General features: G+C 35.1%; 1 protein-coding gene across 1 annotated transcript; it reads right to left on the bottom strand.

The window, feature by feature from the left end:
* Window positions 1-6,069: 6,069 nt before the first annotated feature.
* On the bottom strand, window positions 6,070-9,253 carry LOC110884267 (probable glycerol-3-phosphate acyltransferase 3). Its single transcript, XM_022131960.2, has 2 exons — window positions 8,569-9,253; window positions 6,070-7,056 (listed from the first exon to the last, which is right to left on the bottom strand). The coding sequence occupies exons 1-2, from the start codon at window positions 9,157-9,159 to the stop codon at window positions 6,178-6,180; spliced, it is 1,470 nt and encodes a 489-aa protein (XP_021987652.1). The 5' UTR covers window positions 9,160-9,253; the 3' UTR covers window positions 6,070-6,177.
* Window positions 9,254-10,928: the final 1,675 nt, after the last annotated feature.

The following is a 10,928-nucleotide window of genomic DNA, read 5'->3' as shown; positions in this document are numbered from 1 at the left end:
GGCACTATGGCAACAACCACCACAATGATACTTTTTTATATTTTTGATGTATCGCCGCAGTTTCTAATTGTTATGCTATATGGCGATATATTCCGGTTCGTATATGATGTCTTGTAACAATAGGTTGTCCCCTAATATCGAATGGTTCTTTTATTATTTATATTCTCCCCTTAGTTTAAAAATAAAGTGTTTGTATATGACCAAAACTGTAGGATCGTGTTCTCGACCTAATGAGTCGTTCAGAGGCGTTCTTCTCGGTTTCAGGTGCGGAATAAAAAGAAACAGAGATAGAAATAGCTTGTTCTTCACTTAATCTACTGTTTGTATTGAATTATCAACGATTACAGCTCAATCTTCACACCGACATCACTTCGGTATGGAATACAAGATCACTCACTAAGTTTCGCTTGAAGGGCAGCCTATTTATAGTTACATGGTTTCGCTTATGTGTACATGACACATAAGCGGAACCTTTCACTTTGACATTCAAGCGGAACCTTCACTTGACATTCAAGCGGAACCTTCCTAACGTCCCTTTAAGCGAAACCTTTTCCTAACACACATACACTCGCCTATTTTCTCGTATATTGAGCCCTAATCTATACAATGCAAAGTAAGACTTGATCTAAGACGAAATCAACAGATGTAGTGCACCAACAAAAACACTACGTCCTCAACCGATTGAAGCTTATCTTTCTTTTCCTTTGCGTCCAAGTTCCTCTTATTTGATTGCAACCCTAATTAATTGTTGTCATCCAGGTCTTTTAATGGTATATCTAAATAATTTGAATTGCTTGTTTACTCCTTGGCTGGTGACATCAAAGAAAACAAATATCAATTTTGTTAATTCATGAACAGGGTTAGGATATAATAGGAAGTTTTTTTGGCTAGGAAGGCTAGGAAGTAATCTTGACCATCAATTGATTTAATCAAGGGCTAAGATTAAATGAGTGAAATTGAAGAGAAAAAAGAGGCCCGTGGGTTTGTTTAAGGGCATTCTAGTCAATCCAGGACAACAGTTTCTCTCTCCTCCAATTCCCCCATTTTTTAAACGTTAATAACTTTTTCATACGACATTATTTTTTATAAAAATTGCACCAAAAAAACGAGCGTTTTTTATCTTTAAAACGAGTATACTATTGCTATATTTTCAAAAATTTTTTTCGAAAACCCAGTTGCGTAAAACGCAATGGACAAAAAACGTAAAAATGACTTTTTTCCAAAACGCAATGCACCAAAAACACAAAGAAATGTCTTATTTCTAAAACTCAATAGCTAGAAAAGACAAAGAAATGTCTTATTTCTAAAACGTAATGACTTAAAAACACAAAAAGTGTAATTTCTAAAACGCAATGGACTGAAAATACATAAAAATGTGTTTTACCTAAAACGCAATGCACCAAAACACAAAGAAATGTCTTATTTCTAAAATGCAATGGCCAGAAAACACTTAAAAATGTCTTATTTCTAAAACGCAATGGCCTAAAAACACAAAAGAAAGTATACTTTCTAAAACGTAATGGACTGAAAACATACAAAAATGTGTTTTACCTAAAACGCAATGCACCAAAAACACAAAGAAATGTCTTATTTCTAAAACACAATGGCCAGAAAACACTTAAAAATGTATTTTTTTTTAGAACGCAATGGCCTAAAAACACAAAAAAAAGTATACTTTCTAAAACGCAATGGACTGAAAACACATAAAAATGTGTTTTACCTAAAACGCAATAGACTAAAAACACTTCAAAAATGTGTTTTTCTAAAACGCAATGAGCAGAAAACACATAAAACTGTCTTATTTCTAAAATGCAATGGCCTAAAAAAACAAAAGAAAAAGTGTTCTCTGTAAAACGCATTGAATCAGGGTATGTTTTGTCTGTGAATTGTCTGAACCAGGAAGTAGGAGATCAAAAGCTGTCTACGAATTTTTGTCTACGAAATGAGGCAATTTCCAGAAAATTTAATTCTCCAATGTAGTTTTATTAAAGCAATTTGAAGTTTTTTTAGTCCACTGCGTTTTAGGTACAACACATTTTTAGTCCACTGTGTTTTAGGTACAACACATTTTGAAGTTTTTTTAGTCCAATGCGTTTTAGGTACAACACATTTTTATGTGTTTTTTAGTCCATTGCGTTTTAGAAAAAAAAAAAACACTTTCTTTTGTGTTTTTAGTCCATTGCCTTTTAGAAGGAACACTTTCTTTTGTGTTTTTAGTCTATTGCGTTTTAGAAAAAAAAAATCATTCTTTTGTTTTGTCTATCACGTTTTACGCATTTGGGTTATCGAAAACTTTTTTTTTTTCAAAAGTATAACAATAGTGTGCTCATTTTAAAGATAAAAAACGCTCGTTTTTATGGTGCAATTTTATAAAGAAATAATGTCGTATGAAAAAGTTATTAACATTTTAAAAACCAGGGGAGGGGGGAATCGGAGGAATGAGAAACTATTGACTTGGATAGACTAGAATACCCTTAGAATAACCCACTCACCTCTTTTTTTGTTCAATCTCACGCATTTAATCTTAGACCCTGATTATTTAATAGATGGTCAACATTACTTCATATCCTTCCTACATAAAAATACTTCCTATTATATTCTAACCCATGCTATTGAATCATAATCAGGTTTACATCTGGTTTCAAAAACTAAGTTACTTAATTTTAATATCTACTAACGTGTTAACCGCGATTGCAAGTATACTATCCACTAAAATCCAACACTAGTTTCCATGCCCTTATTATCTAAATTTATTCAAGTGCGGTCAATCAACTTAGGGTCTCACACTTTGGAAGCCATAGTTCTAGACATAATTATACATAACCAAGAGGTTGTCCGAACCAGAGTCACCATCCCCGGTAACAAAAACAGGAGCTTCGGTAGTTTTATCATTTTTTCCTAACTTAACGTAAAGGAATTCTCGATCAGAGTAACCATCCCCAAAGGAGATTCCATAGCCCTTATTATTTTATCTAGCTCATTTATTCCAATTTTAACACATTTTTCCTTTGATAAAAAAATTTAACAGTTTTAACTTATAACGACATTTCTTATACTATTATCATCGGTTTCGCTTTCCCTATTTCTCCTAGATGAGTACCCACAAGTATCCTAACAATATTAAGTATTTTTGCTCAAAGGTTACCTATCAACTGGCTTGACCTACTCACATAATCAAACTAGATACGTTTTCAATTTATTTATCATCTCATACTATTATTATTTGAGAACCATACAAAACCCAATTGTACTATCATCTTCCATATTTAAACTGCAAACATCAAAATAAAAGACATTTTCAAATTTTTTCAATTTTTTGTATTTTTCAAATTTTTTTCTGACTCAAACGACTCAACTAATAGACTAAACGATAGTTTCCCATCCCCACATTTAAACTCTACAAACACTCAATGTAGGAATAGAAACCGACTCAAAAGACAAAAATAAATAAGAATAAAAAAAGAAGGGCAAATTGGAAAGAACTTAGCTAGTTAAAATAACGCGTAAGATCCAAAACTCTCTATTCCAATCCAGCTTGATCGTATAACATTTCATTCGCGATCGGCTCTGACATCTGACGGGTATACCCGAGAAATGCTTTGACTTCTGATGAACAACTCCGAAATCACCCGAATGGTAATTAAGTACGAGCGGTACGATTCAAACCTGCATAATCACTAACAAACAAAACACAAGCAGTACCGACTCTAAAAAAAACGAATTAAAAACACTGACTTAGATGCATGGTATAAAAAATACGACTCAAAATGCAGGAAAATACGTACCGTAATGAAAGTAGGTGCGAAAAACTGACCAAACAGGTCAAACAGTCAACTTGGCTGGTCATACACCCCGTCGTGCGACTCGATGGGTGTCTTTACTATCCTCGCGTGACGCGAGGACCCTTTGTGGACTCTGGGTCACCTTGTTTTGAACCTCTGGAGCTTCACCTAAACCGGGTCACTTCCATTTGAACTGAGGACTTTCGCTTGACCTGGGGTCTCGTGCTGCGCGACGCAGCTCGCCACACCCTCTCGCGCGATGCGAGAGGGCAAAATTCACAGAAAGTTTTCCCTAACTTTGGGGTTTCATGCCTTAGTCATTTTTCGTACTTTTCACCCAAACTCGTCCCAAAGCTCATGTAAACAAAGCTTTTCACAGGGAATCTTTCAAAACTTAATTTCTTCACGTTTCCAACCCCATGATGGATACAATTTCCTGCAAAAGACTAAAAAACACAAATACAAACAAAAAAAAATCTACGAAACAAGACCGAAAATGACCTTAAAACCTAAAATACAACTATTATACAAAAACAACGAAACCTCTCCCCACTTGAACTTAATCATGAGGTTTCTCTTTGACTTGGACCCTATCTAACATGTTCAATTCCACCCGGTTCTCATGAATGGTTAAAATTTTTACAGTTGAATTGTAAAATAATTTACAAAATTGAAACGGGCCAGACCACCAAAACTTAAACTAACCTGGCATTAACCTGATGCGTGGCATATATCGAGCAGACTGATCTTGCTTCAAAGGCTCCTTTCTCTCCTCCTTGTACCAACTTTCGACCCGCAACCAATCCCGGTTCCCAAGTGCTCTTTTCTTCGCCTTCTCTCGTGGTCTTGATTTTTGAGTTGTATAATACTTCCATGGGCCAGTTGTGGTGTTCTTCCTCTTTAACCACTTCCACATCTAAAGCTTCCATCGGGTGACCCCACACTTAGTTTCTTCGTGTGGTGTAGAGTCTATTACTTGATTGGTTCACCATATAGTAGGGCTTCTAACATTGCTATAGCTCCATAATGATATATTTTATATATGTGTTCCTCTGTTTCGTATATGGCAGCAACCTCCATAATGATATATTTTATATTTTTGATGTATCGTTGCAGCTTCTAATTGTTATGATATATGGCAATATATTCCAGTTCGTATATGATAACAGTAGTTTGTCCCCTATTCTCCCCTTATTTTAAAAATAAAGTGTGTCCTCTTAGACCGTAAGTAGTGGTGAGATATGTGATTTGTTCTTTTTAAACACGTGGTGTTCATGTTAACAAAGTCTGAAAATTGAATAAAATGAAGTAGTAGAGAAGCAAGTGAAATTAACAGGTTTGAAATTAAAAAAAAATAAAAAAATTGATTGGTCAACACAATGTCCAACCAATCAAAATATCTTCTTCTCTCACTTGCATCTCGTTGTTCAAAGCACATAACACCCCTTCAAAAAACCAAACCACATGAGAAAGGGGTGGTGTTGAGCATGTGGTTGCATATGATTTGGCCAACCACATGCCTGCTACGCATGGTTTTATTTGATTGTAACCCTAATTAATTGTTGTATTTTAATGGTATATCTAAATAATTTGAATTGCTTGTTTACTCCTTGGCTGGTGACATCAACAAATATCAATTTTGTTAATTCATGAACATATTAATTTAATTATATTGTAATGTATATAAATTGTTACTTTTAACTTCACGAGATTTTTATCCAATTCAATATTTAACTTTTTTTAATATCATTTAAACTTCATAGTATCTGACTTCTTTTGATATAAAACCATTTTTATGACATATTTGCTCAGTAACTATAAATTCTAAAAGAAAACTATTACGAGTAGAGCTCAATCTAAGATAATACAAATCAAACGTGTAGGAAATATATATAATTTAGATAATATTAGTGGTTTCAGATAAAATACTATAATGAAATCCGACATATCACGACTTTACTTTTTGGGCTATATGAGACAATTATTGTGTATACCATTATAAATAAAATTTTATTATTTTGTAATACATATATTTTTTATAGAATAAATATCGACCGAACAAATCGGTAGCGGTTTTGGTATTCATTTTATGGTTTTTAGTTTTGATATAATCGATTTTGGTATTTTTCGACATTTTTCACTACCGGTACCAAAGTGGTATCATACCTCACCTTAACTTTGTAACTCGCTTTATACTTTTAACTATTATAAAAATATTTTATGTTTTTCGCATATACCGAATTCTGGCCACATTACACGAGGGAGTTTCAATAGTTTCTATTATATGTTTAGTATTCAAATTAAAATAATAATAATAACAAATGAATATCTATACAACGCATAGTATGTAAAAGAATACCAAAACGTAGTTTATAGTTTGATTTGAACTCATCGTTCATAGTTTGTTACTTGTGGAATTAACATACCCTTCATTACCGGCCAATACGAGATACTTGTCTTTCCTCGTAAGGCTTGTGCATTCAAATTCCAATGTCTTCCCAATCTCACGTTGGACATAATTTGCAACTTCGAACCGTGTAGACTGTGCATCACTGGTCACCCCATGAATCTGGTCCAGCAACTGAACTCTATAAGTCGGGTTAGGGTTCATCATAAACAGAAACGGGTCCAACCATTTTAACCCATCGGCTGTTGTTCCGTAAAACATGGTAACATAACTATCCAATGCGACCGGGACTATATGATCACTAAGTTCCGCAAACAATGGGCTAAACCGTAACAAATATGGTTCCCTACAAGTTGTCCCTTCTGGGCAAACTACAACGTCCCCAAGCTTTAACATCTTGTCTATTGTTTTTGCATCTTGATCCCGATCTCTTGTTAATTTTACAGTTTTGATTGGTGCTAAGATCTCCGACATTCTACTGAGACTATACGTGACTGCGGTGAGTGGTGTTTTGAGTCCAAATGAGAGGTATAACGGGTCAAGCAAGGTTCGATGGTTACATACATATAAACGACCTTTATGTTTTTTATGATCATGAGATATTGAGTTATTGTTTGTGAGCTTCAGTTGCATACCGGTGAAAGCTAAGATAGGGATCAATGCACCATATGACATGGTGAGTGCGATAATTGTTCTGAAAACGGACAAAAGTATGGCGAAAGGGAACCACATGAACATGACCAACATACTTAGTGGTTCGGGTCTAAATGCTAATCGTCCATCATGAAAGATTAGGTCTTTTGGATATCTTTCCCTTGGAAGGGTTCGCCATGCCTTCTTTTCTCCATTACTAACCATAAAAACGTCCTGCGAAAACACACCCAAATCAATAAACATCCAATTATGTGCAAGAAAAGCCACTACTTGAAAACTCGGTATTTGCAACTGTATGTTCCATCGCATATAGCCTCCTTTGCGACTGACAACTATTTTATGATCAAATCTAGAGACCGGTTTTGCCGTGACAAATTTTGTGACTGTTGTGCGACTACTTGTCTTGTCACCATTCCGTGATCACTTTTTGCGACTGTTTTGCAACCTACTTTTAGGTTGCAAATGCCTAGTGTTTTTTTATTAGTGAACAGTACATTGCTATTTTGTTAATGGTTTGTATTTTTTAAAAAAGGGGTAACTTTATAAAATAGTAACCAAGTTTTAAAAGTGTTCCAATTAGGTCACTCAAGTTTCAAAAGTGTTCCAATCAGGTCAATCAACATTCATTTTTCATTAAAATTAAGGGTTCTTTCATCCAATTCATAAGTAACCATGGTGATGTGGATTTTTGTTTCTTTTTTCCCTTTTATTTGATGCTAACTTTGAGTGATGACGTGTAATGTAATTAAATTGTTTTTATTTTTAATAAATATAATTTCATATATTAAAATAATCCGACCTCAACATCTTATTCTTCATTTTTTTCTTGACACACAGAAAAAATAACATAACTCGATTTGAATGTTAAGTTATCTAATTGGGACAAAAACCACACGAGTAACCTAATTAGAACACTTTTGAAACTTGGTTACTATTTTGTGACATATTCCCTTATATAAAAAATATTAAAGATTAAATAATCAATGATCAGGTGGGGGTTGGATCCAATTGACAAGATCATTGGGGTTAAAATGTTGCTCCCCTTAGCCGAAGTTAAGCCATTAAAATAATAATAATGATAATCAATGATTAAAAACATTGTGTTCCTTATGTTCTCGTAAAAAACTTGTTATGCCTTATAACTAGGGCTGCAAACGAACCGAACGAACACGAAAGAGACTTTGTTCGTGTTCGTTTGTTAAAGAATATATGTGTTCACGAACGGTTCATGAACGCTCACTGAACGAGCTATTATGTTCGTGTTCGTTTGTTAAGGAAATAAACTTGTTCGTGTTCGTTTGTGTTTGTTTGTTAATGTTAGATAACGAACGAAAACGAACGTTGATGAATACAAATGGAAATAAACAAACACAAACACGCGTTCATGAATAGATCATATAAGACACTTCCAATCGATCTACACATTTCAAAAAAAAAAAAATAAATAAAGACACTAACGCTTATTAAATATTTTATTTGTAGGGATCTTGTAATATTTAAATAATATATAAAAACAAAACACTAATGAACTATCGAATACAAACGAACACGTTACCGAACATAAATGAACGAACGCGACCTTTGTTCATTTAACTAAACGAATGAAATTTCTTGTTCGTGTTCGTTTGTTTAATAAACGAACGAACACAAACGAACTTCCCGCCAAACGGTTCACAAACTGTTCGCCGAACGTTTGGTTTGTTTACAGCCCTACTTATGACATACCTTGCTACATGCGATCCAATCGCGCTTAACCGACTTGTTTGAGAAGCAAACCGTTTCATCATCTTCTAGTACTTCATGTATAAGACGCTCGATGACGTTCTTGTGTTCTTTCATGAGACCAACAAAGTAGCCACCAAAAACCTTTAGCTCCCTTCCAAAAACATAATCAATCTCCAAATAATCTTTCAAGAAACACTCAACCATGACTTGTGGCAACTTGCTTACACCAACCGTCTTCTTTCCTCTTCTCAACACATCAAAACCCTCCACACCAACATCTTCCAAGAAGAACTTGGGCAAAACCGAACTTCCAACGCGAAACCCATCTTTCTTGATTCCAAAAAAGGAAACCATTACCATAATCTTGATCGATAACTCGTCATTAACCAAGTAAATAAGCGGGTATAGAGCAAAAAGCACAAAAGCCCGAATCAAACTTCCAGACTCAAATGCAACCAACATGTAGTACGGAAACACGGATGATGATCTCAAAAGGGTTTCCTCAACATCGAGGATCAACGTCTTTTGTGAAAGATCCGAGTCCTGAACAGAAGACATTAGGGTTTGTGATATGAAACGAGAGCCATGCATGAGAGTGCTAATTAGGGTTCTTCTGAGAGCTCTTGTGTAGTTGTGTGCCTATTATGGAGTTTTAGTGTAGTACGGTTTGAGTGCCTTAGGTAAAGCTTTGAATTCCTTTTTTTTTTTTTTTTGAGTTAACGCAGGATACACGAGGTGTGGGAGAACGATGGTACTATTTAAGGTTGTTTTTCCTTTTGTTTAGTCAAACATCATTTAAGGTAGTTCGTGGTTGAGTAGACAAAAGCATTTGGCAACAGTAATATTAATTATGGTAAAGGGTGTGGTAGCATGGGTTAGGTCATTAATATAGCACTATTAATGGATTGCTATATTATACTCTTGCCTCATCCACCATGGTTGGTATGGATTAAGCCATATGGCAACCATGAGACTTCTTTCCTTTTTTAAATATTTCCTTATCCTTTTCACAAAAATAAATAAAAATAAAAGAATAGTGGTTTTGGTGATAACCACACCCTTAGGGTAATGATTTTGGATGATGGATTAGAAATGGGTGACTTGACGCTGATGTAGAGGGTCATGGTAACCATGAGGGTCATGACCACACCCTATAGCCAGAAATAAGAAGAGGTCAATATGAACAACTCACGAATTACGGATTAGTCAACCAAAAAAGCCGGGTCGATTGTTTATATGACGTGGGTGAAAGCTCACCTAAACTAGTAGGGATCAAATGTGTTTTTTTAGCGGCGAATTGTAATCTCATGCAACATGCAAAAATTGTTTGACAAAATTACATATGGTTAGGAAGCTACTAACTAAGCCAATCACCCAATACATGATTCAAACATCACCAAAATAAGAAACAGAAAATTGAACTAAACCAAAATATAAAACTACTACTTTTAGATAATCATCTCAAATCGCATCCATTTGCTCCGTTCCAAATTGCATCTCCTTGCTCGACCCTTGATCCATAGGAACATGGTTGCTTGCATCTCCCCAAAAATTGCATCAATGTGTACTCCCCCCCCCCCTCTCCAGAATATACTTTCATTTCTTGCCTTACATACTTCCCAACATGTTGCCAAAACGACGAGTTGGATGTAATTTCTTTTCCAGTCTTCAATCAGTGTTATTTTGTGATATTCCAACAAGTCTTTCATTGAGAATGTGAATATTTGTTGTATTCTACACCACGTGATTACCTTATTCCATAATATAGACACCATGAAACAACCCGCGAAGATATGATCAGCGTCCTCATCCAATTCCCCACACAATTTGCAAGTTGGAAAACCGGGAAGAGTACCTCTTTTTTTAAACCTCTCATCGTTGCTAATCGGTCTTGCACTCCACCCTACCCCACCCAAATATATTTACTTTCTTTGGCGCCCACTTAACCCACTCATACGGATAAAACGGAACTGCAAAACAGTTTAAAGACTCGCGAGCAGAACTCACCGGGAACATTCCATCACTTGCGGGTTTCCAGATCCACTTATCCATCTGATTTCCCAAACTAACTGATGACATCAGATTCGTTAGTTGTTGTAATTGACTAACCTGCGCGGTTGCATGTGGAACACTTCTCCATTCCCATTTCACCACCCTTTCTTCGACTGATACTCGATTATGTTTTTCTAAACCCGACAGATCTAGAAACATGTCCCTTATTGGGCCGTCCCCAACCCATGTATCATATAGTAGATTTAATTTGTCGTTTTAAACAAAACCGTACATTTTTTGGGATAATTATGTGTAAGCCTATTAAACTTTGAATAATTATGTCTTAATTAAACTTGATTCATAGTTTG

The sequence above is a fragment of the Helianthus annuus genome, chromosome 10 (assembly GCF_002127325.2).
Source record: "Helianthus annuus cultivar XRQ/B chromosome 10, HanXRQr2.0-SUNRISE, whole genome shotgun sequence".
NCBI classification, from domain to species: domain Eukaryota; kingdom Viridiplantae; phylum Streptophyta; class Magnoliopsida; order Asterales; family Asteraceae; genus Helianthus; species Helianthus annuus.
This window is presented reverse-complemented; position numbering and strand designations above follow the sequence as displayed.